This window comes from Podarcis muralis, chromosome 10 (genome assembly GCF_964188315.1).
Source record: "Podarcis muralis chromosome 10, rPodMur119.hap1.1, whole genome shotgun sequence".
Taxonomy (NCBI): Eukaryota; Metazoa; Chordata; class Lepidosauria; order Squamata; family Lacertidae; genus Podarcis; species Podarcis muralis.
The window spans coordinates 25,609,772-25,636,658 of NC_135664.1; the positions used below are offsets into that span (position 1 = coordinate 25,609,772).

At 43.8% G+C, this 26,887-nt stretch overlaps 1 protein-coding gene across 1 annotated transcript in view; it reads left to right on the forward strand.

Moving 5' to 3' along the window:
• IMMP2L (inner mitochondrial membrane peptidase subunit 2) overlaps positions 1 to 26,887 on the forward strand; it is a 489,148-nt gene that overhangs the window by 296,051 nt on the left and 166,210 nt on the right. The window contains exon 4 of the mRNA XM_028745762.2: positions 12,544 to 12,609. Coding sequence (XP_028601595.1) covers positions 12,544 to 12,609 — 66 coding nt within the window. The remainder of the gene's footprint in view (positions 1 to 12,543; positions 12,610 to 26,887) is intronic.

Here is a 26,887-nt window from a genome sequence, read left to right on the forward strand (position 1 = left end):
GCACACATATATATATATCACAAAAAGCTCCATACATAGAATAAGCAGAACCAAAAACAACTAGAAAGTAGCAAAATACAAGTTAGGTGGGTTGACTTTTTACACACACACACACACACACACACACACACACACACACACTATTTTGTGCAAATTCTACTTCAAGAAATTGGCTCATGCCAATGTTGCAACCAAAAAAGGAAAAGAAAAGAGGACTGAAGATAGAAAGAAAATGATAATTATGGAACTGTAGAAAGCAGGCCTCGAATGAACTTTAATTATAATTCCTGAACTAGCAATTGAACAGTTTTCAGCAGGCTTTGTGAAAAGTTCTTCCACGAAAATGCCCATAGATTTGCTGAGTAAAAAAGGTCAGGCTTGGGAGTCTTTCCCTGGGTGCTCCCAATGGCAGTATTGCCCAAATTGTTGAATATCCCTCCTGTGTCAGTTGCTGGGGAACATGAGAATGCTATTCTATTCATGTTCTGCTTCCAACTTCTGTTGTTTCTCCAGCTGTGGCCTTATTGAGAGAAGGCCGCTCTCATCTCTGGTTCTGGTTATATCCCAGCTGGATTTCGATAATGTGCTTTACATGGGGCTGCCATTAAGGCAGTTTTGAAGCTTCAATTGGTGCAAAATGTGGCAGAAAGTACATTTCTATCAGCTGAGAATTCAGCTCTCCAAACACCCAGGTAGCCCGGCGTTTCTGGAGTACCTTCACCAGGGAGATACAAAAGCTCTCTTGTGGGTTTATAGAAGAAAGAGCTTTAAAACCTTTTTTATTCCATTCTGCTTCTGGATGATTTTATGGCATTATGTCTTAATAATGATTTTGTCTATGGTTGATATTAATAGATAGATGATAGATAGATACAGTGGTGCCTCGCAAGACGAAATTAATTCGTTCCGCAAGTTTTTTCTTCTTGCGAGTTTTTCGTCTTGCGATGCACGGTTTCCCATAGGAATGCATTGAAAATCAATTAATGCGTTCCTAGGGAAACCGACTTCAGACCAGGTCCAGGGACAGTCTGTCCCCCGACCTCTTCTGAAGGCTGGGGGGGGGGGGGACAAGGGCTTTTCTTCCCACCCCCAGCATTTTAAAAAACCCCGGGACAGCAGAGGGCTTCTCCGCTGTCCGGGGCGATCTTAAAATGCTGGCGGGCGGCATTTTAAAATCGCCCCGGACAGCGGAGCGATTTAAAAGCCCCTGGGAAGGCAGACAGGGGGGACAAAGACTTTTGCCCCCCGCCAGCCTTCAGAAGAGGTCCTGGACCTCTTCTGAAGGCTGGCGGGGGGCAAAAGTCTTTGTCCCCCCTGCCTGCCTTTAAAAGCCCTCCCGGGAGAGCGGAGAAACGCGCTGCGGGAAGGCAGGCAGGGGGGACAAAGACATTTGCCCCCCGCCCTCCTTCAGAAGAGGTCCAGGACCTCTTCTGAAGGCTGGCGGGGGCGAAAGTCTTTGCTCCCCCCGCCTGCCTTTAAAAGCTGTCCGGCCAAGGCTTCGCGGACCTCTCCGCAAGCAGCGGCAGCGCTGCCGCTGCTTGTGGTGAGTTGCCGGCATGCCGAAGCCTGCGCGCGCTGAGATCAGCGCGCCCAGGCTTCGCGGACCTCTCCTGCCTTCAAAAGCCGTCCGGGATAGCGGGAAGCGCTTCCCTGCTATCCCGGACTGCTTTTAAAATGCTGGCGGTGGGGAGCAAACCTTTCGGCCCCCGCCAGCCTTCCTGGACCTCTTCTGAAGGCCGGAGGGGGGGGAAAGGCTTTGCTCCCCACCGCTAGCATTTAAAAGAGGTCCCCGGAGATTTCCCTATGGGCTTTCGTCTTGCGAAGCAAGCCCATAGGGAAATTCGTTTTGCGAAGCGCCTCCAAAACGGAAAACCCTTTCGTCTAGCGGGTTTTCCGTCTTGCGAGGCGTTCGTCTTGCGGGGTACCACTGTACATGATAGATAGTTTTAAGTTTTAAAAGCCAGCAGTGTTATTATATCATTGGCTTGTTTCGTAGGTTGTCTTGAGGATGGTGAGACAGGATAAAAACACTCTACTAAATGGTAAAATGTAATGTTGTTTGCTGAGTTTTTATAGCGTACAGTGTTACAGCACAGGATAGCAGCAAAATGCAAGAAAAAATGCCCGGAAGGCAATTAATCCTTCATACAATTCTGTGACAGGGAAGAGAGAAATGTCTGCAGATTCCTTGCACCGGATAATACTTAATTTGCACCATTAAGCAACCATGGAAGACAAGGCAAATCTTTAAAGAAAAAAACCCCAAAAGAATGCTCCTGAGTGTCATGGGGCACTTTCCATCCTGTGGATTTCACTACTAGCACACCTATATGGATTTTATTCATATAGGGGCGAGGCAGGTATTACCACCAGTAAAGCCATAACCAGGAATATCCATCCCCCAATAACCCAGCACTGAACAACGAAGCTAGGATGTTTCTGTTTCCATCAATTACGGCTGCTGTGAATGGTAAAAGGTAAAGGTAAAGGGACCCCTGACAGTAAGGTCCAGTCACAGACGACTCTGGGGTTGCAGCACTCATCTCGCTTTACTGGCCCAGGAAGCCAGCGTACGGCTTCCGGGTCATGTGGCCAGCATGACTAAGCTGCTTCTGGCAAACCAGAGCAGCACATGGAAACACCGTTTACCTTCTTGCCTATTTATCTACTTGCACTTTGACTTGCTTTCGAACTGCTAAGTTAGCAGGAGCAGGGACCGAGTAACGGGAGCTCACCCCATCACGGGGATTCGAACCGCCGACCTTTCGATCGGCAAGCCCTAGGCTCAGTGGTTTAGACCACAGCGCCACCCGTGTCCCTTGCTGTGAATGGTAACTGTGCTTATTTTGCACACATTTAATCTGCAACATAATTTTCACAGACCATTGGTGGGGTTTTTTTGCCTTTCATTGTGACCCCATCTGGAAGAAAGAGGCAGGGAGATGGATGAATTAGAGCCGCATTCAGAGGAGGTCTGCAGAACTTTAAACTGTGTGGAAACTACAGCTGGGGTAGGAGCCAGTTATCACCATTCCCCCCACAACTGTTACTCCAGATGGTTGAGCTTACCCTCTTCATGTTGCATGCAGTGTTATCTGCCTGATTCTCACATGCCACACCTTTAGATGTGGAGTGAGTCACATCCAACTCACTACCCGCCGCCTCTGCCCAGGTCCCAAGGCTTTAGATATTGAGCTGGCTAAGCATAAGAAAAGTCCTTTCCCAGCCCCATAGCTCTAAGGAGCCTTTTGGAATCACGTATTTCCATAATGTGCTTCCCAGTTCTTATAATTTTTTGCATTGTTCCGCCACCTATCATGACAGACACAATTTAAGCCACTTCTCCTGATCGCTCCCAAAGTAAAAACACCAATATTCCTTGGCAGAAGGATCTCTACTTGGCCCCAAAGAGACTGGAACAGTGCTGGATATCTGAAAGCTAGGAGCTAAATAGCACCTGCAACCGAGGTTATGGGTTCAATGACAGAATGTCCAGGCACACTTTTTTATAACAAGAATACAAAACTGAAAATGAATGAACTGTAGCTAAAATATTATGTTCATTTTTCACACGATCTAGTTCTTCCCCTGCCCGCGCCCCTAATATTCTTAAATGGGTCTCTTCTCCAGTCTTCAGAGAGTAGCTGGAAGTGGGGAGGCAGGAAAAGGTCCTCCTTTCCTTCCACTCTTCCGTTTTAATCTGAAAATTTAGGTGCAGTACTGCGCCCAGAGCTCAGAAACTGCTCACGCTAATGAAATTCCCTGATGCAAAATGCTCCTAGAACAACGGGAGTTTTGAACACTGGACTGGTTTTACCTGTAACAATACCTGTAGTGGATGGGGCAGTATCAGCTTCCATAAGGTTGTCCAAGACCCGTCTATTTAGAGCACACACAACATGCATGTGCAAAGCCAAGCTACAGAATCTGACCTCATTCTTTAACCCCCCACCTGCTGTCATATAAAAATAATATACACTTCCCAACTGAGGATAACACTGGGAGCATCTTATGAAGTAGGCGCTAGTCTGGGGTTACGGAGTGTGTCCCAGAGTTGCTCCAAAACCCATCAGCCTCAGCAAGCATGGCCATTGGCTAGAGATTATTGGAATAACCAGCAGCACCTCAAAGGCCACAAGTTCTCTGCCCCTTCTCTAGTCCATGAAAGCCACAAACGTGTTAGTCTTTAATCTGCCTCTGGCCTCTTTCTTGTTTTTTGCTGGGACAGACTAACATCACCACCCCTTGGAAAACTGAAAAACCAAGCTTTCAAGAGTGAATGAACAAAGCAGTTTAAAAACACTGGTGCTGATTCTGATCTTTTCCTCAGAACAATTAGGAAATGCTTCATGGAGAATGATTAGTCTTTGAGTATTTCACCTTTGTTGAGTTCTTGAGGAGATGAGTCCTTATGACATGGATTTCTACCACGCTCCCCCACCCCCACACACCAGGTCTTTGGAGAAGCCTACCTGCACAACTAGAATATAAATATATTGACGATAATCACTGTTGTCATGAACTGCCTATGGGGTTCTTATGTCCCAGTTTGTGTAAGCAGGGCAACTCATTTTTCAGATTGCTGAAGCTAAGATCACACAGTGGAGTCACATGCTGTAGTCTGAAACTAGGGAAAAAGGTGCACCTTGCTGCTGCTTCTCCTTTCATTTCTTCTCTGATATGAAACAGCTTTGAAAAAGAGCCTTCCTCTCTTGAAGATATGAGAGCTGTATAGGGAACACAGTTGCTTACCCAAGGCACAGTGGGTTAGTTAGCACACCAAAGACACTGAGGAACTACAGGAAATCGGTTCAAGGAGAAATTTGAGAGGTTATTGCAGTCAGTGAACCACCGTCCTTAAGAGCGTCTGCCATATAGGCTGCGTAGGCTTGTTCTGTTTGGTATTTTTCTTGGTTTTGTCCTGCTTTCCACTTGGTATCATCAGATGCAAGGGAAAAACACAAACACAATTGCCATTATAGATCTCCTGGCACACGGTGTCCTGGCAAAGTATGCTAGACAGAGATTCAATTGCATTTCAGTTTAATTCAAGCAGTTGCACTTTGTGGTTGGTGTTGTTCTATATTGAATCAATTCAGAACATTATTTCATTTGTCCAGTTGTTCAGGGTGGTACTCTAATGCCTGGATTTTATCTGCCTCAGGGTATAATGTTTACATTGAGGATGTTCTTTGTTCCTTTAAAAAAAAACCCCACAGTTTAGTGTTTTGTCTTGTAAACTTCTTGAGGAGGGAAAGTCCGCTAAGCTTCAGAACTTCTCATTATAGAGAGAAATAGTTATTTGTGACAAAAATAGTTTTCCTAGTCTTGTGAAATACCCCAATTAAAACATTATTTTTAGCACTGGAAATGCTGCACTTATCAAGCCTCACTGAAGCTTCTGCTCAACCAGTTGGCATAATTCCCCTCTCAATTAAGTGAAATTCTACATTTCTGAGATGTATATGAGAAGTGTTGGGGATTTCCCCCATATGGTTCACTGCATCTGTGTTCATTAAGACTGAAGTCCATTTCTTAACACAGAGTCTAGAGGGAATCTTAAAGCATCTGAAGAATTTCACTTGCTTCAAGTCTCTGCCATTATTGATAGCATACTTGTTTACTCCGCAGAATATTTGTTTAACCTGGCTTTTTTTTTTTTTTAAGTGACACTCCGTTAGGATATATATTAGAGAACTAAATTTTCAAAGGAAAAAAAATATGTTCTGGTCCAAACATGCAATGTTTCAGTTCAGACATAACTATGGTTTGGTGCTAAATGAATGAGCTGTGCACTCTTTATGCTCACTCTTTTCCTCTCCCTTCTCTCTTCACGTGTTCTGATTTGCTGAATGCTTTTATTGGGTTAACTGAAAATGCACATACATAAAATAGCCAAGTAAAACAGCATATAATAACAACTGAAACTTCTCTCCCAGGTACCTAGCTAGCCAGTCAGAATGATTTTGTAATGCAGGGGTGGAAAATCGATGACCTTACAGGTGTTACTGGACTGTTCTCTCCTATGAGAGTTGTAGTCCAACAACATCTTGATGGCCACCCATTCCTCATCCCTGCATCCAAAATATGCTAACCATCTCTGTGGACTGGAAGCAGAACAGCTTGGGTGCAGTCTATGTACGATGCTTTGCAGTGCTTACGTTCAAATTGTTGAGGACTTTATGTCAGATCTTGAAGATCATGACAGAAGATAGAATGGGATGAGATATTCTCTTGGGCATATTAGCCTCATCTATTTTTATATTCCATTGAATGATTCTTGATAATGAGCAATAGCATCAGATTGCCTTTCTCTGTTCCCTGCTTATACCCATGAACTCTGCGTGCCCTTTGAAACAGAATCCACTTTTACGATGGAGACATAATCTAGACTGACTCATGATGGAAGAGAAATCAAATTTCTTTGCTCTTCAGATAGTAAAGTACTAATGTATGTTGAAAAATATAATTGCATTTGCTTCACTGTTGTATCTGACTATCATATCTGACTATTATCCAAGAGTTCTGGGCTACTCTCTCTTTTATTAGAACAGAAGACTTCATGCCCAGCAGGAAATTGGCTCATTTAGTATTAGGAGACATTTCATAAATCCCTTGTGAGAGTTAAAATGAAGCAACTACCTTCCCTTGCTTAGCAGGGATCTATAGCTAGACCTCCATGGGCACCTGTATGGGGAAAACTCTAGCGAGATCTCTTTTCCAGCCTCCTGAGCTCACATTGCTTTAAGCAGCTATTTGAAAGCAGATAGTTAAAAAAAATAAAATAAAGACTTAACTAATGAGGAAAGAAAAGAGAGAATCAAAAAGTGGAAAAGTGGCACTGCTATAAAAGTGTAATGATTAATAAAATGTTAATGAGCTTTTTGGGAACCGTTATCTGCAGCGGAGATGAGCGCTGCCCATTCAGTATACTTAAGCAAACTTCAGCTCTTCAATCGCTGCTTGGGGCCAGTTTTAGCATATTCTCTCCAATTTCATCTCTGTGTAATCCAGCACCCTGAGTAGAATGTGTACATTATGTGTCATATGTGGATATATACACCTTGTGAGTTCCCAGTCAAGCTGTTATTGCTCGACTCCACTCCAAATTCATCTCAGCAGCTTGGACGCCACCACTGAATCTCAGCCGCAGGATTCCATGCACAGTCATAAGGTTGGTCAGGTACTGGAAAGATTATCATTATTAAAGTGAATGGATTGGAGGAGGAGGAGGTGGAGGAGGTGGTGGCGGCAGCGGCAGCGGCAAAGAAACATATAGCAGTCCAACCCTCAAAGCTGGTGTTGTAATAAGAGACGCCATGCTGATAACTGGGTACAAAGTTGCTGTTGCTGATACATCATGATTGTCTCAGAATTCAGAGGTGCGGAAGTCATGATGCTTGATTCTTGTGCACTGTTGGAAAAAAGAATGAACAACAATTGGCAATGTTATTTATTGGATTTTGTTATTTATTTAATTTAGATCCCCCTCTTGCTCCTGAAGGTTCCCAGGGCAGCAAGTATGTACCAACAGTTAAGGGGTAGAGGCAATTATGGATTACTATTAGTTGTTTTTAAATCTGTGCATCAATTTCACAGATTTAGTATAACTCACACCTAGAAGGCGTGTCCTGGGAGGGTCCCATTTTCAGCTCATTCATATAGCAGACTAGAATGTACCAGGATCATAGCAGATGGCATAATCTTAAAGGGTGAATGTTAGAAGAAATCTGGCACCAGACCCTCCTAGAAGAAATTCTGTTACCCAGAAATGCAAGACAATATTCTGGTTTGAAGCATTGAAAGCCATTAATGACTGTGGTGAATATTCAGTGTCTTCTTTTGAAGCCAGTTTGATAGGTGAGAAAATATATGTCATTATTAGCAGAAAAGTAATCATTTTGTCTGTGGATGTTCTTACATCAGATTGAGAATAATGGTTCTTCAAGGTCATTGTGATTATTGCTGAATTGGGGTAAATTGAACCATGAGGTCAGTAGCAACATTAAGATGTGTGTGCACTAATGAAATGAAAGTTGTTTGGAGGGGGAGCTCCGAATAACCTTTAAAACCAAGTGTGAAACTATGGAAGAATTTTTGAAAGGGTACACTTAAAATTTGATGACTGTCTTCATTAGCACAAATGAACTATACATAATGTAGCTTAAAAGCAATTTTGCTAAAAGAGTGTAATTTCCAGTAAGATGAAGTGAATAAAACAAATCTGATTTCTTCCTTTTCCTTTATCTGCGCCTGTTGGTAAAACAACACGTCTTGTAGGTGGAAATAGTGGCTGCCGACTCCTGGCAGTGGTGATAAATCGCACACCCAACCCCAAGTTTAACACATTCCCAAGTTTCAGCTTTCTTTCACTTACCCTCTCCCCGGAAAAGTGAGTGCTTAGTTCTCATATAAAATCATAGAATTGTAGAGTTGGAAGGGACCCAAAGGGCCATCTAGTAACGTAGGGTTGCCATATGTCCTCTTTTTCCAGGACGCATCCTCTTTTTCATGCGTAGAGTCATAGCAATCTATAGTTAAAAGGAGAAGTCAGCAAATGTTCTCTTCAAAATATGGCAACCCTAATAGTCCAATCCCCTGCAATGCAGAAATCCCAGCTAGCTTTTCATTCATCTCCACTGTAGGGGAAAACATGGAAATGGTGGGGTCAGGTGGCCATGAAATAAAAAAAAGAAAAGAAAAATCTGTGATAATTTTATACAGTGTATGCAAGATAACCCACCGGAGCCGTAATAAGGGAGAACACAATCCACCTGCCTTTGCTGTGTTAAGTAACATCTGCAGTGGGGCAAGACACCATTGTTGTGATTCATTCAAGCCTAAACAAATAGAATCAAACTTCTTGGTAACTTCTTGGTCAGTTTTATGTTGGTTGCTCATATAAACATTATTTAGTAGGATGAAACTACTGTGTTGGTTAATTCATGAACTTCGTTCACTGTGTGTGAGGAAACTGACTTTTTAGGATAGCCTGGCCACAGAGCTGTTTGCTCTTATAACCTCTCATCTACCGTATTTTTCCCTCTATAACAAGCAGATTTTTTCTCCTAAAAAGGAAGGGGAAATGTCTGTGCGTGTTATTGAGTGAATGTGCAGTTCCTGGAGCCAAATGGCATGAGGGGAGGCAAAAAAAAATCAGGCAAAAATCAAATCGTGCGTCTCGGAGAAGGGAAACCTGAAAAGAGGAAGCGGCTGCTTTCCTGCATTCTGCCTCAGGGTCTTACTGCCCACTCTCCTCTGTTTCCTTGCTGTGTTTGTTCAAACGGAACAAAGAGCAGGGAAAGCCCCTCCCCTCCAGGCAAGCAGAGGGGAAAGCAGAGGAAAACACACAGGAGGGAGGGAGAGAGAGAGAGAGAGAGAGTGCGCGCGAGCTGGCTGGCTTGGGTGGGTAGGTGAGGGAAAACTTTTGCCTTCCATTCCTCCCTCCCGTTATACCCCTCTCCTGCATTCTTAGCCAGCTGCTTCTCTGCACACCCCTCTCGTGCTCCTTGTCCGTTCTGTGTTTTTCCTTCCCTCCCCACTTAAAATGTGGTTAAAAAGCATGGATCCACATGGATCCTCAGGATCTTTGGATTGGGTCACCCCAAATTCACCATCAGATCACATAGCATGTCCATGGCTACAGCCTGTCCCCCCAAAATCACGCACCCACTGTTGCCTGGGGCTGCAATGGTGTAAAAACGTGGTTAAAAAGCATGGATCCACATGGATCCTCAGGATCTTTGGATTGGGTCACCCCAAATTCACCATCAGATCACATAGCATGTCCATGGCTACAGCTTGCCCCCCAAAAAGCACGCACCCACTGTTGCCTGGGGCTGCAATGGTGCAAAAACGTGGTTAAAAAGCATGGATCCACAGGGATTCTCAGGATTTTTGCATTGGGTCACCCCAAATTCACCATCAGATCACATAGCATGTCCATGGCTACAGCCTGCCCCCCCCCAAATCACGCACCCACTGTTGCCTGGGGCTGCAATGGTGCAAAAACATGGTTAAAAAGCATGGATCCACATGGATCCTCAGGATCTTTGGATTGGGTCACCCCAAATTCACCATCAGATCACATAGCATGTCCATGGCTACAGCCTGCCCCCCAAAAATCAAGCACCCACTGTTGCCTGGGGCTGCAATGGTGCAAAAACGTGGTTACAAAGCATGGATCCACAGGGATTCTCAGGATTTTTGCATTGGGTCACCCCAAATTCACCATCAGATCACATGTCTGTGGCCACAGCATGAAGCACAAAAATGATACACCCACTGTTTCATTCAGAATGTTTTTTCCCTTGTTTTCCTCCTCTAAAAACGATGTGCGTGTTATGGTCAGGTGCGTGTTATAGAGCGAAAAATACGGTAGATTACTGTAAATGGCTTGAGACTCAAGTATCTGATGAAACACCTTTCATTTTTTTCAGCTGACCAGGCCCTGGGATCTGCAGTGAGGGTCCTTGTCATAGTGGTGTGAGATAAGGCCTTCCTTAGTGGTGTAGAATTCTCTCCACTCGGAGGCATGGGTGTTTTCTGTTGGGATTCTGTTGCCAAGCCAAAATCCATCTCTACTTCCTGGCCTTCAAACAGATAGGTAGTTCCAGATTCTGAATTATGGGGTGTTTTATGTTTGCTGTTGTATTTTGTCTGTATTTCATAGAATCATAGAATTGTAGAGTTGGAGGGGATCCTGAGGGTCATGTAGTTCTACCCCATGCAATGCAGGAATCTCAACTAGATCACATATGACCGGTGGCCATGCAAGCTCTGCTTAAAAACCTCCAAGCAATGAGAGGCTCTACCACCTCTCAAGGGAGTTTGTTCCACTGTGGAAAAGCTCCTACTGTCAGAAAGTTCCTTCTGATCTTTAGTTGGAATTTCCTTTCTTGTAACTATCTGTTCTGTGGTTTTAAATTATTGTTGTATAGCCCTCTGAGCCACCTTGAGATCCTTCTGGATGAAGGACAATTTTGAAATTGAACAAAAAGCAAGTCATGTGTGTATTCAAACAAATGCAAATCAGAAGTTCAGTTAAAGGCTCCTTGTTCCTTTAAGTCTGCTTCTGGGTATGTAGGGTGGGTATGGTTTGTGGAAAATGGGCTTACGACCCCTGCTGGACCTCATATGGCCTACTGGGCTGAGGATCCCCACTGCTGAGTGGGAAAGTAAACACTGGTCAAGCTTGTAAGTTGGACTAGCTTGTAACCAGGGTCTTCTAGTTAGAATCCAGGAATGTGCTACAAACCACACCTGATGTGATACTGTTTTCTCCCTATTAAGGTAAAGGTACCCCTGCCCGTACGGGCCAGTCTTGACAGACTCTAGGGTTGTGCGCCCATCTCACTTAAGAGGCCGAGGGCCAGCGCTGTCCGGAGACACTTCCGGGTCACGTGGCCAGCGTGACAAAGCTGCATCTGGCGAGCCAGCGCAGCACACGGAAACGCCGTTTACCTTCCCGCCAGTAAGCGGTCCCTATTTATCTACTTGCACCCGGGGGTGCTTTCGAACTGCTAGGTTGGCAGGCGCTGGGACCAAGCAACGGGAGCGCACCCCGCCGTGGGGATTCGAACCGCCGACCTTTCGATCGGCAAGCCCTAGGCGCTGAGGCTTTTACCCACAGCACCACCCGTGTCTTTCTCCCTATTACTGCTTGTTGAATAGCTAGTATAGCAAGCTGCTGTGTAAGCACAGCATTACTGCTTTATCTTTTCTCACTGTCAGCTCTGTGTTGATATACAGTGGTACCTCGGGTTAAGTACTTAATTCGTTCCGGAGGTCTGTTCTTAACCTGAAACTGTTCTTAACCTGAAGCACCACTTTAGCTAATGGGGCCTCCCGATGCTGCTGTGCCGCCAGAGCCCAATTTCTGTTCTTATCCTGAAGCAAAGTTCTTAACCTGAAGCACTATTTCTGGGTTAGAGGAGTGTGTAACCTGAAGCGTATGTAACCTAAAGTGTATGTAGCCCGAGGTACCACTGTATACATAAAGATGTATAACTGCTGCTTCTGCCATATCATAGCTGGCCATTTTTATATGGTGTTCCATCCAGATTGTGTTAGGTTGTCTCAGTAAAAATAATATTTTACATAGGGGAGGATTGTGTATGCCAGATGATTTAATTTTTATTTCATTTTGAGTTCATTTTCAGAAATAAAGGACCAGCATGAATGCTTATGCATGCTGTAACACTGGCATTTAATGGTGAATCCTTCTTTGAATAAATGTATCCATTTTCAATCTATACTGATTACCACGGAATATTCTGTGCATTTATTTTACACCAGCAAGAGGGTAAATGACCCTGGCCCATTCCTCTATTTTTCTGGCAGTGGTTTTCAACCACATTGGGCTGAAATGTGAGCAACAGCAGTGACTTCACTTAGCAAGAGGATGATGACGGATGCACATCAGGCAGAATAGCAAATCATCTGATGACTTAAGCAATCCTCATTTCATAGCTGATTTTCTTTTCATTTCCTTAAAACAATGAGAACTTCGCTGATTGAATCACCTTTCCCCTCTTTTTGCAGGTCTCCAAGAAACCCGGAGCAGAAGATCATTAAACGAGTGATTGCTCTTGAAGGAGACATTATAAAGTAAGTATGGTATGCCATTGTCTCTGACTCCTTATAAGAATATAATACATTTTCAGTAGAATTTGAGGTGGTAACCCAGGCAACTATGATATCCTGTCATTTTGGAGCTGTATATTATTAACAGGGGTATCAATGCTATATCTTTTTTTTTAATGAGCCACCTATTTCGGCACCCATTAAAGACCTCAACTTTTCAGAAAGCATTTTAAGTAGATATATTTATCCCAGTCTGTGTCTGCATTGGATTTTAATTGGATATATATATATGGAATTGTTTGTGTATTTAAAACTGTGTTTACTCATTTATGCTTTTACTCTGAATTCACTTTGAGATATTATGTGGGAAGTTACTCATTATTGTATTTTAGTGTATTGTATTGTATTGTATTGTATTGTATTGTATTGTATTATTGTGTTTTAGTGTTTTGTTGGAAGCTGCCCAGAGTGGCTGGGGGGACCCAGCCAGATGGGTGGGGTATAAATAAATTATTATTATTATTATTATTATTATTATTATTATTATTATTATTATTATTATTAAATTATTATAAATGGAATCAAACAAATAAATAGTCCCAAAACCTCTGGACTTGTACCCAGTTGGAGAAGGTTGACTTAGAGAATGAATCATTAACAAAGTTGTCACTGATGCTATAAATCCGTGCATTTTGCAATAATTCAGTTCTAAAAATTATTAAGTTCTTGTACAATGCAATTCTTCTTGAATTGATTCAGTGCTGTTTGGGGTTTTGTTATTAACTGATTCATTCATAAACCCAAACAGTACTGAATAGTATGTTAAGGAAGAGATTTAACAACTTGCATGCATGTTTGTAGCTTCAAATTATTGCATGTGTTGGATTCGGAGATCTTTAATCTGATAAACATAGAAACATTTTTATTACAATGTGATGGGGAACATGAATGGCTTTAATTAACAGCTAGTGTGTGCAATTGGCCACCTCTGCAGTGAAACCTAGGTGGGAATGGAATTGCCGTCCATGACTGAGGATGTTGCAAGCACATAGCACATAGTGTTGGCTGCTGATGTGACTAAGGACAGCTCACCAGTCAGCTAGTGGGCGCACAGTAATAAGTGATATGGCCTTGCCTCTAGAATTGCATCTCTATGGTTACCTGAAAGGTTGTAAATATCCTTCTCTCTGTGATTCTTATTTTTGTGTGTGTTAGCAATTCTACTAGCAAACTGTGACAATGACCACCAGTGGCCTTGATGTGGATTGTCTAACTCTATTTAGTCACCTCCTGTCAGAACAGCATTAGCATGCCTTAGCTGAAAGGATTATTTGAAAGTAGCTTTATCAATTATATGTTGAAAGCACATGGCATTTTTTAAAAACAGGCTTTTAATGTCATTAACGGTTAGTTTGCTTTTTCATATTTGCTGAGCAGTACAGATAAAGTAAGTAACCACATCAAGACAGTCATCAGTTCCAAATAAAGTGTGTCTAGTAATTTTATGATTTGTGTATCAGTTATGATGATGATTTTAGGCCATATGTTAAAGGTGAGTTGGCAGAATCATATTCTGCCATTTTAATGAGAAATTGGGGGCAATAGGTTCCAAAGCTTATAGTTAGAAAGGGTTCAATGGACTAGCATGAAACTTGACAGTGTAGGAGAAGTAAGTTTGAGGATGGTCCATACCAAATTGGCAGTAGAAAGGATTATTATTTTGAACAAGTTAAATGTTTGACGAGAGACTTCCTCAAGCTGTGTTTCTAGCATAGAGCTTTGCTGGGGCAGCTTTGGGGAACAGATTTCTTCATTTGTACCGCGTATTTTGGGAAATATTAAGGGGAACAAATAATATGTGCCATTACCCATGCGTTGCGTAACAAAAAGCCATTTTTTGTTGGTAGTCACTTTCGGATTCATTAGGGCAGTCGTTTTCAACCAGGGTGCTGTGGCACTCTGGGGTGCCTTGAATGATGGGGAGGGGTGCCTTGAGAAAACAATGCCCTCTGTCCGTCTTTCCTTAGCTCCCTCCTCTGATGCCCTCTCATGTCTCTGCCTCCCCAAGGCTTTGCACAGCTGTTTGTTGCAGCAGCCCTGGCTACAAGCTCCCCAGCCAAATGGTGTCTCTGGAGCTGGCCAGGGGGTGCTTCCCATGACCCTGTGGGGCCGTGTGAGGAGGAACCACGTTTTGGGGCAGGGGATGTTAAGTTGTGGGTGAACATATCAGACGACACAGCGATTCTTCAAACAGCTCTTGTTTATTCACAGGCCAGTACAGAACTGAACTGAAGGGTTCAGCCAGCCTGCTTATATAGAGCTCCACTACAATGCAACAGTAACCACTTTCTGTAAATATCCAATCACTGAATGTCACTTTCAATCCCTTATTTGCATATGTGGACCTGAGTGAAAACTATCTACAGTATCCCCCTGCTGGCCCAGGGTGAAAACTTCAGTACATAACAGGGGGAAGCTCAGAGACCAGGGGTGGCAGCTGTGGCTGCCCGGAGGATCCCAAGGAGAGGGGAGAGGAGTGGAGGCTGAGGGAACACTCCACAAGGGAGGTTGTTCAAAAAGGGGTGAGGGGCTGCCAGCTCTGCAAGCAAGGGGTGGCATACTTTCTTCTTCTTTCTTCTTCTTTGGTGATCACTCGTAGCCGAATAAGATTGTCTTCAATAAACACAGTTTTAACAATGATTCTGTAAGTGACTGTGGAGGCCAATTCTGGATCCACACATCCTTCCACAGTGGGGACATTGGTTTCCGGGCGGGAGTTGATCACGGTGTGATTTGCCAAGCGTGTCTTCCTCTTAGCACGTTTCTCCCTTGCGTCCTGAGTTTGAGAGTCTTCAAAGCCCTTGACACCCTTGGCAAAGGCTGTTCTCCAACTGGAACGCTCGCAGGCCACAGAGGTGCCACAGAAAGAATGTAGCTGGTGAAGGGAGCTGTGCACCTCAAAAGGTTGAAAACCTCTGCATTAAGGTGAGACACCTGGAAATACTTGGTAGAGACCCACTGTGAGAGAATGTCCAATGCAGCAAGGAAGAGGATGAGTGGAATGTTGAGCTTCAGGCAAAGAGGACTGATTGGGAAATGGCACTTCATAGTTAGAGGGATGGTTTGAGGAACATAAAATGGCACCATCAGTACAAATGCTAAGGGAGAGGGCAGGAAAAGCTAAATCACAGTGTGCTTTGTCAACACTGAACGCTGACTGACAGTTGGAGGTGGGCAAGAATGGAAAACTACAAGGGAAGGTAATAGAACGGAGTGTTCTGAACAAGAACACTTGGACTACAATGTTTGGTTTCAGATCCCACTTGTAATACTTCACAAATGTTCTAGCACTTCTTAAGAACCTTTTCCCAAGCTGCAGCTTCTGTTACATGGTGACCCAGGTAACAGGTAACCTGCGGGTGTTCTGATACACACACATTTCTTTGCAGACAGGGAGTGTCCCAGTTTTATGTACAGTGGTACCTCTGGATACGAACGGGATCCGTTCTGGAGCCCTGTTCGCATCCAGAAGCAAACGTATCTAGTGACTGCACATCTGCGCACGCACACGTCGCTTTTCGCCGTTTCTGCGCATGCGCATGACATCATTTTGAGAGTCTGCGCATGCGCAAGCAGTGAAATCCGGAAGTAACGCACTCCGTTACTTCTGGGTTGCCGCGGAGCGCAACTCGAACGAGCTCAACCTGAAGCGCATTCAACCCGAGGTATGACTGTATTAGTCAGAGGCTGTTCTGGGTGCATATTATAATTGCCCAATCAAGTGTAAACGAAAATAAAATCATATACATACCAGCTCGAATCTAGACCCGGCAATCTCAGTGAAGCTATTTGGGGGGTGCCTTTTAGATCACTGCAGGGGAGTGGCTTCACATCACACAGTTCCCCCCTGAGCAGGTGGTCTAATCAATGCTCCCTTAGGAACTTTTTTGAACAAGCAGAAACGAATGCTTAGCCAGATGCAGGGCAAAATGAGTAGCATTGCAATCAAGTTTCCCTATATACAGCAATTGTCGCAATGGAAAAAACCAACAAAAAACGTAAAACTTAATTTGCTTTGCACAGTACTTTAGCTAGGAAATCATTAAAGAAATGATACGAATGCAATCTGCTTAACTGATAGTTCTTTGAGGGGGGGGGGCTTAAAATGTCAATTCTGTATAATGTATTAAAAGTAAATGTTGGTACTAGAAAACCTATTGAATCAGTAGAAATTAAATATTGTTGAAGCCCATTTATTCCACATGTGCAACTGAAGGCACAATAATCTTTAGTACTGTATCACAAATGCCTGAGTCATGATATGCATGGTGGCAGACCAAAAAAATGTATTATTCTTAAGTGTGAATATGGAGTTTTATTAGCACAGCTTGTTTTTAAACATGTAAGTAGTCTGCTTTAAACAAATGTATTCATTATTCAGATGAGATCTGTATCTTGCCCACCATTCCAAGGAAGTCAGGCTGGAATTTTAGCCTGGTTGGTGGATCACATGTTTCTAGAACAAAATATAGTGGATTCCACACCTAAGGTTTGTGCACTCCTACAGTAAATTGTGTTAGTTTGAGAGTCATTGAGATTCTGAAGTCTTCTGTGGCAAGTATGCATTCAACATGTACCCTTTGTTCATTTGAAACAACAACTTTCTAGGAGTTTCTAGGAGTCCACTATAAAATAACAATTAAAACAAGTTTCTGAATGGTTCATGCTAAAGCAAGACTAATGAACCTTTTTTGACATTCATCTATATTGCGGTTATGAGGTTAAGCAGGAATGAAAATTACTGTTATCTTTTCCATTTTTACGGAACTATTGTTGACACTTGGTCCTGGCAAAATAATTTATGTGATGAAGCCGCAATAGATTTTGTACAGGATAGGTAGCTAGTCATTATATTTGGGCTTCAGCATCTGTGGCAACACATCCTCTGTTTGGGTATCTAGAAAAGTCATTGCCTGATCAAATAAGTTCCAGTCCCTTACCGTTATGCTCTGAACTACTAATATGCCACTGAGGTGGGATAAGTTTTCCACTACAGCTGCATAACTGTGGACAGGATAATCTAAGTCAGAGGAAGATGGCATGAACTATTTCCTTTTAGCGATAATCCCAACAATGCTGCTTTGGAGTGTGTGTTCATGTGTTAGATTTGAACTACTTTGTCCAGATCTCTGTTAACATTGAGACTTTTTAACCTTCAGTATCAAACCATGGACCAGCTTGCTTCAGGTAGTCATTGGAGTGGCAGAGTGAGTACAAGGGGAAGATTAGGCTATGATCAACAGCAGGAGATATAACAATATGATGATGGTAATAATGGTTTGAGGGACGCGGGTGGCGCTGTGGGTTAAAGCCTCAGCACCTAGGACTTGCCGATCGTCAGGTCGGCAGTTCGAATCCCCGCGGCGGGGTGCGCTCCCATTGCTCGGTCCCAGTGCCTGCCAACCTAGCAGTTTGAAAGCACCCCTGGGTGCAAGTAGATAAATAGGGACCGCTTACTAGCGGGAAGGTAAACGGCGTTCCGTGTGCTGCGCTGGCTCGCCAGATGCAGCTTGTCACGCTGGCCACGTGACCTAGAAGTGTCTTCGGACAGCGCTGGCCCCCGGCCTCTTAAGCGAGATGGGCGCGAAACCGCAGAGTCGGACACGACTGGCCCGTATGGGCAGGGGTACCTTTACCTTTTAATAATGGTTTGGATCCAAAGGTGCATGTCAAGGAGCTGTCAACAAGCCAGGTCATCCATAGGGCAGGCACACAGAATGCAATTTGGCTCTTTATTAACAGAAAATAACAACACAGAGTCCTCTGGTTTGTATTAATCTAGCTGAGACGTTGCTGAAACTGACCACTAGCCCAGCCCTTCCTCTCCAGCTTTTCACTCTGCATCCCTCCCAAGCAGATGAAGGCTGCATTGAGGGGGTGAGCTGCTCCTCTGGGCCTCTCTGGCCCATTGCTCAGCAACGTGCAGGACTCTTCTAGAGCAGGGTGTCAGAGGGAGAGAATCAGCAGGGATTGGGACTGTCTGTGGTCACGCTGCGACTCTAACTCTGTCCTGCAAGACCTTCCTTCTCCTGGCACCCCCCCCCCCCGATCACTCAATCCCCCTGCTTCTAGCACCTCTCAGCTTGTCCCTTCTGCAGACTGCTCTTCAGTGGCCCACCACCAGGATCCGGGATCTAAGTCATCATCTTTTGAGCCCCTCCCCGAGGGGCTGTTGGGCGGGTAGCTCCCACTATTCTTCCTCATCCCTGACAGCACAGCTGTCTCATGCAAGGCACCCAATTGCCTGAGTAGACGGGTGGAGGGCGGGGAGATCACAGGGGTCTGCAGAGAAAATGGGGAGGTGGGATATCCTTGCTTTGTGATGGAAGCCCATTCTGTTCCTTAACAGGCCTCAGCCCAGTATACCTGAAGAAGTGTCTCCACCCCCATTGTTCACCCCTGAGGTCCAGCTCCGAGGGCCTTCTGGCAGTTCCCTCACTGTGAGAAGTGAGGTTACAGGGAACCAGGCAGAGGGCCTTCTCGGTAGTGGCACCTGCCCTGTGGAACACCCTTCCATCAGATGTAAAGGAAATAAACAACTACCCAACTTTTAGAAGACACTGGAAGGCAGCCCTGTTTAGGGCAGTTTTTAATGTTTGAAGTCTTATTCTGTTTTTACTGTTCTGTTGAACATTAGAGTGGCTAGGGAAACCCAGCCAGGTGGGTGGGGTAGAAACAAACAAACAAACAAACAAATACAAATTATTATTATTATTATTATTATTATTATTATTATTATTTAGGATTCAAGCCAATTCAAGCCAATATATTGGTGCAGGCAATCTTGCATCTTCCCTGCTTTCCCCATCTCACCTATTGTTGTCCAGGGCAGAATATATACTAGTGCTATTGAACGTAAGGTAAACGAAATATGGATCTTTCACGGAAGTGAAAATACATCATTGAGACCCAGCTGAATGAAGCTCTTGAGTTAGTACTAATCCAGATGGTCAAGGCAGCAATAGTAAAAGACTTGGAGAGCAAGTCAACATGCCAACTTAGCATGCAGAATATATTGTGTGTACATATTATTTAATATGTATGTATTTTGTTTAACCAGAGGCAGATTTAGGGGAATACAACCAGTTCCCCGAGAGGGTCCCACAGGGGGCACCACAACAATGAAGTAAAATGGAAAGTGAGAAGCAGAGGGTGCTGAATTTTGATCTCACATAGGGCGCTACTGAACTTTGAAAGCCTAAAGTCTGCCACTGATTAAACATCTATGAGGTGGTTTCCCATCAAAGGTCAATTTCTCTCTTGGACACTTGTCATGACCCAAATCTGAGTACAGTGGTTCCTCAGTTTAAGAACTTAATTCATTCTGGAGATCCGTTCTTAACCTGAAACTGTTCTTAACCTGAGGTACCACTTTAGCTAATGGGGTCTCCTGCTGCCGCCACTGCCCAATTTCTGTTCTCATCCTGAAGCAAAGTTCTTAACCCGAGGTACTGTTTCTGGGTTAGCGGAGTCTATAACCTGAAGCTTCTGTAACCTGAAGCGTATGTAACCCGAGGTACCACTGTATCTTCTGGAAATGCTGTTTGAAAAATATTTTTAAAGCAGTTTGAGATGGCTAAGGATATGGTTTTATTACGCTGAAGTTTGAACATTTGTAAGATTTTATATTCAACGTAATGGTTGGTTTTTTATAGAAAAGTTTTGCATGGTTACTTTTCTAAGCCTTGGAGATAGGGCAGGCTTCTGATACAAAGCGAAACAAGCAATCTTGACGTTCAGTTTTGTCCTAAGCAGCATTTCTGGTGAGTAGGTTTCAATTTTGCATATAGTGAAAAATAAATTACTGCTAAATCTTTCCTTATAACACAAAGGGCAAGTGATACATGCTGAAACAGATTTTAATGGAAGTTTCTATAATTGAAAACCAAAGCGCAGTGACCTACTATTAGAGGCTAATAAGTGATAGGATTTTTCAAAGGATGGAATATATTGGCGAATGAGGCAATCAATGTACAGATTAGACATAGGTATATGCTAAAAGAAAAGGTGACCTTTTATGAATTTTAGAAAATAGCTTTGCCGTGTGAGGGAGTTAATCAGAATTTCATCACTTACGAAACCATCTTTACAGGTCAGAAGGAAAATACCAGCAAAACTCCAGAACTGGAATGCAACTTGTAATCAGATTGGGCAGAAAGGGGGATCTTAATTTTGGGATCTTATGATCCACAGCTTCAATGTGCTGCCAATGTAATATTGATATGGGACAAGCATGTAAAAGGGGGTGGGATTTAGGATCTGAAGTGATAAAAATCATTCTAGTGTTTCTAAACCTTCCACAGTTGTTAAAACTTTAATTAAACAGGTTTACAAGGAAAGGAAGAGAGACTGAGTTCATAAACGAGACAGCTATGCTTTGTAAATGAAGAAGAAAGCTAATTAAAGCGAGCATAGCAGCGTAATATTAATTTTTAAAAGCACTTCTAGCATATTTGTAGTAAATCTTGCCATGGCTACTACATATTTCCTAATGAGTTATTCTACAATTTTAACTTCAGCATATTTGCTGCCAAGTTTCCCCAGCTAGGTAAGAAAATTGTATCCTTAGGCATTATGCTAATATTTATTTCAGCACAATTAACTCTTTGAGCCCTTTGACTAAAAGGAAAGCACAATGCTAAGATGTGGAAATATGTTTGAGTAATAGAATTCACCAGCTTCTGATAAGAGTGGAATTTGAGGGCACCACACTGTTCTCTATAGATTGATATGTGATGTTTCAGTGTTAGGTACAAGGCTATGAGCCAAACTATGTTTTAAATTTGATGTGTAGCATTCAGTTATGTCTCTGTTGTTGTTTTTCTTTTCTTTTTCTTTTAATTGCAGGCCAATTTGTATCAGGATAACAGTGCATGGAGAGGGGAGATTTGCCTCTTCTCTTCCTGGTTGCCATAGGAATAAATATTCCTGCCTCCCACATGGTGCCAATTGGAACTTTCTTATTTACTCTTGGTTTTTTTTTGGGGGGGGGGTTTATTGGGGGTGGGTGGGTTTGTAGCTGGTGAGAGAAGGGATAATCCTCCCCTCTCTGCACACTGTGATCTTTGTATAATCTCTGTTTGCCGAAGTCGAAATGCAAAGCAATTTCCCCCTAGTTATGTAGCCTCTGCAGATTCTGTCAGCATAATTCCAGCAGCTTGTTTCTGACAGAGAGAAAAGAAGAAGGAAACGCACCAATTACAAGCAGAAAAGTAGATACAGAGCCTCAGAAGTGCCTGTTTGAGGCTTCTCTCTCTGTTTTTATCCGTTATTTCTAACAGAGGCCATCTTTTGAATTGACACAAATTGGGCTCTGCCCACTAAGCCACTTGCATGCTGAGACTTAACTTCCCTTCCTCACAGTGAGGATTTAACAGTTTCCCTTAAAAACACACACACACACACACACACACACACACACACACACACCTTCCTTGGTGAGTCATTTTGCAGCTGAAAAACATAAAGCTCTGACGGAACATTTGCTGTTATCTTTGGTAAGGAACGTGTTAAAGAGGCATTCGCCTGAGCCTCTGCAAGAGAAACATGCAGAAGGTGTTGAAAGAGAGTCTGCGATGGAATTAAGAGTCATGTTGTAGGCTTGGGTGCCATGCTAGCTCTCCCCAGTGCTATTTTTCTAGGAAAAGAGGTGCCGGAACTCACCATGAACGCCTCTCTTGTTCTTTTATAATGGCAATGGTGCCCAGCTGAGAGGTGCCAGTGCTGGAACTGAGTTCCAGCTGGGGGGGAATGGCCCTGGCTTTCCCTCTTCTAACATCCCCACCAAGAAACAAAATCCTGGGAGGAGATATGCAAACTGGGTCACCCTCCCCATGGCTTCCATTTGGGGCTGAAGTAAACATGTTTCAGTGACACACACATAGGCATGGGGCTCTCCCGTTCCGTGTTACTCAGTTTAGATCTGGGAACACCAGGAGGTGAGCCTAGGAAAATCCCTGCTGGTCAGATCCAAGGTTCAGCATTGTGCTTCCTGTTAAATAGTGGGTAGACATAGTAGACGACGCAGCGATTTCTCCAAAGCAGCTCTTTATTTGTAAGCTGGAACAGAACTGAACAGTAAACAGCTCAGCCGACCTGCTTTTATAGGCAGCCAGCTGTCAACATTGTAGCAACAACAACCCAGGGTTTCCCACCTAAAGTAACTGACGTGGACCTGAGTGAAAACTATATACACGATATTCCTGGTGGCCAGGGTGAGAACTTCAATACATAACATTTCCCACAGTTGCCAGGCAGAAGCCTGCAAGCAAGACATGGAGTTAAGAGTTCTCTTCTGTTGTTTCTCCCCAGCAACTCTTCTTCAGAGGCCTACTATCTTCTGAAACCTTGAGGTTGCATATAACCATCACAATTAGTAGCCATTGCTAGACTTTCCCCTTAAGTTTAAGAATGCGGAACAAAATTAAGTTCTTGCTTTGGACTTAACAATCTGTCCAAAGCAAGAGAGGTTTTGCTGTTCAGAATGTGGCATGTGTGTGTGTGTGTGTGTATATATATATATATGCAGGTTTTGGTGTCCTCGGGTATCTTCCCGTGTAAAAGTTGGGGTGTCTAGGCGACGTTTCGACGAGGTCTCACTCGTCATCTTCAGGCTGGTGCTTTCGGCTTCTTGTTACTGGAACAGAGCAGGATCTCAGTGTTTGAGTTCCTATAAATACTGTTGAGGAGGTGTGGCCTCCTATGTTCTGGGCAGAGAGGAAGTTCCCAGGCTAGTGTGCCTTTTCTTCTTTTGTTCCTTAATTGCTTGAGGGATATCTTGAGTGATTTCTTGAGTGATATCCTGAGTACCACTTAGGTGGGTCATTAGGTGTGGATTAGTTGCTAAAGCCTTTGTGTCTTGACCTCTTGAACTTTGTGAAGAGTTTTTCTGAGAAGATGGGTGTACTACATTTAGTTGTGCTCTGGCTTGGCTTCGTGTATAGGGGCGAGCTGTGGTTTTGTGGCCTGTGCCAGCCAGATCTGTGTAGGGATTGCAGGGGGGTGCAGCATCCGGAGGTGCCACCATGGTTTGGCTACTGGATGGTGTCTGTAATTTATCTGTGGAGAGGGTCTGGGTTTGGGTCTGGTGTGGTTGATTGGTGATGGCGTTCTGTGTGCCTCTGGATCTGGTGTCAGTTTTTGTGGGGAGGGCTAATTTCCAGATGTCTGGCAAGCGGGATGTGTCGTCACGCTTGTTCATGTTGTGAGGGTGTTTCTCTATCTCGATGGCTTCCATGATTATTCTCTTGTGGTGATGTTCCATGTTAGAGAGCAATTTGGAATCTGCAAAATTAATTTCGTGTCCTGTTTCTTTCATGTGTTGGAAGAGAGAGGAAGTTTTTTCTTCTTTTTTGACGGCATTCTTGTGTTCTGCGATACGTGCATTTATTCGTCTGTTTGTTTGTCCAATGTACGTGGCTGGGCAGACTTTGCAGGGTATTTCATAGACCCCTTGGTTTTCCAACTGGATTTTATCCTTGGGGTTTCTGAGGATATTGGCTATTTTTTGGTTGGCGCAAAAGGCTGTTTTGATATTGTGTTTATGGAGGATTTTGCTAATTTTATCTGTAGTGCCCTTGATATAAGGAAGGAGGGCCATGCCATTGTTTTCTTCTGTGTCTTGGTTTTTGGGGGGTGTTTCTTTTTGGATTAGCTTCGTAACCCTGTTTTGCTGGTATCCATTGGCAATTAACACATTTGAGAGATTCTGTAACTCAGTTGTCAAGTGGTCTTTGTCAGCCAGGCGTTTGTCAGCCAGGCGTTTGTCAGCCAGGCGTTTGGTTCTGGAGATGAGAGGTTCTGGAGATCCAAAGGTTTCAACTTTGCAGTCGCCCCGAGACGCATCCCCACGGAAAACATCATATGCGGAGTCGAAGCTAGCCTAACCAAAATCAACCCAGATGAAGCCAATAAAATCAGACTTGAAGTCACCAACATCCTCTGCTCCAGCAAACCACCCAGAAGCAATTTACACAAAGAAGAACAGAAAGCACTCACCAACCTGAGGAAAGACAACAACATAATCATTCTCCCAGCAGACAAAGGTAATGCCACTGTTGTGATGAACACATCGGACTACCAAGCAAAACTATCAAATCTACTCCAAGACCCTACCTACCAACCTATAAAAACAGATCCCACCACCTACCTGGAAAAAACCACCAAATCCAAAATAAAAGCCTCTCCTATCAGTGAAGAAATCCAGCTAAGAATCATCCCCAGAGAAAAATCATCCAGATGCCCCAAACTCTACGGCCTCCCCAAGATACACAAAGAAGGAACACCACTCAGACCAATAGTCAGCTCCATAGGCTCACCTCTACAAAATCTCGCTAAATTTCTCGCCAAGCAACTCCAGCCCTATGCAGAATCCATCTCTTCACACGTTCCAAACTCCTTCCAGTTCATAGAAACAATAAAGAAGCAAAACCTACATCCCAATGACCTACTTGTGAGCTTCGATGTTGTATCTCTCTTCACACAAGTGCCCATTAATGAAGCCTTGACAGCCATTCAAAACAAATACAATCCCCCCGAATACATCTTGGACCTGACCAACCACTGCCTAACCAACACGTACTTCATCCACAATGGACAAAGATACAAACAGATAGAAGGAGCACCTATGGGATCACCCCTCTCACCGGTCATCGCAAACCTGTACATGGAACACTTTGAAACCAATGCTTTAGACAAGTCAGAACACAAACCCAAACTTTGGCTCAGATATGTTGACGACACCTTTGTAATTTGGCCACACGGGAAGGAAAAACTGGACAGCTTCCTCACACATCTCAACAGCCTACACCCCAAAATACAATTCACTATGGAAATAGAAGCCAACAACCAACTTCCCTTTCTTGACGTCCTAATCTACAAAAAACCTGATGGCTCCCTAGGACACACTATCTACCGGAAAAAAACACACACCAACCGCTACTTACATGCACAATCACACCACCACCCTGCACAAATAAACTCCGTAGCCAAGACTCTCATCTCCAGAACCAAACGCCTGGCTGACAAAGACCACTTGACAACTGAGTTACAGAATCTCTCAAATGTGTTAATTGCCAATGGATACCAGCAAAACAGGGTTACGAAGCTAATCCAAAAAGAAACACCCCCCAAAAACCAAGACACAGAAGAAAACAATGGCATGGCCCTCCTTCCTTATATCAAGGGCACTACAGATAAAATTAGCAAAATCCTCCATAAACACAATATCAAAACAGCCTTTTGCGCCAACCAAAAAATAGCCAATATCCTCAGAAACCCCAAGGATAAAATCCAGTTGGAAAACCAAGGGGTCTATGAAATACCCTGCAAAGTCTGCCCAGCCACGTACATTGGACAAACAAACAGACGAATAAATGCACGTATCGCAGAACACAAGAATGCCGTCAAAAAAGAAGAAAAAACTTCCTCTCTCTTCCAACACATGAAAGAAACAGGACACGAAATTAATTTTGCAGATTCCAAATTGCTCTCTAACATGGAACATCACCACAAGAGAATAATCATGGAAGCCATCGAGATAGAGAAACACCCTCACAACATGAACAAGCGTGACGACACATCCCGCTTGCCAGACATCTGGAAATTAGCCCTCCCCACAAAAACTGACACCAGATCCAGAGGCACACAGAACGCCATCACCAATCAACCACACCAGACCCAAACCCAGACCCTCTCCACAGATAAATTACAGACACCATCCAGTAGCCAAACCATGGTGGCACCTCCGGATGCTGCACCCCCCTGCAATCCCTACACAGATCTGGCTGGCACAGGCCACAAAACCACAGCTCGCCCCTATACACGAAGCCAAGCCAGAGCACAACTAAATGTAGTACACCCATCTTCTCAGAAAAACTCTTCACAAAGTTCAAGAGGTCAAGACACAAAGGCTTTAGCAACTAATCCACACCTAATGACCCACCTAAGTGGTACTCAGGATATCACTCAAGAAATCACTCAAGATATCCCTCAAGCAATTAAGGAACAAAAGAAGAAAAGGCACACTAGCCTGGGAACTTCCTCTCTGCCCAGAACATAGGAGGCCACACCTCCTCAACAGTATTTATAGGAACTCAAACACTGAGATCCTGCTCTGTTCCAGTAACAAGAAGCCGAAAGCACCAGCCTGAAGATGACGAGTGAGACCTCGTCGAAACGTCGCCTAGACACCCCAACTTTTACACGGGAAGATACCCGAGGACACCAAAACCTGCATTCCTGT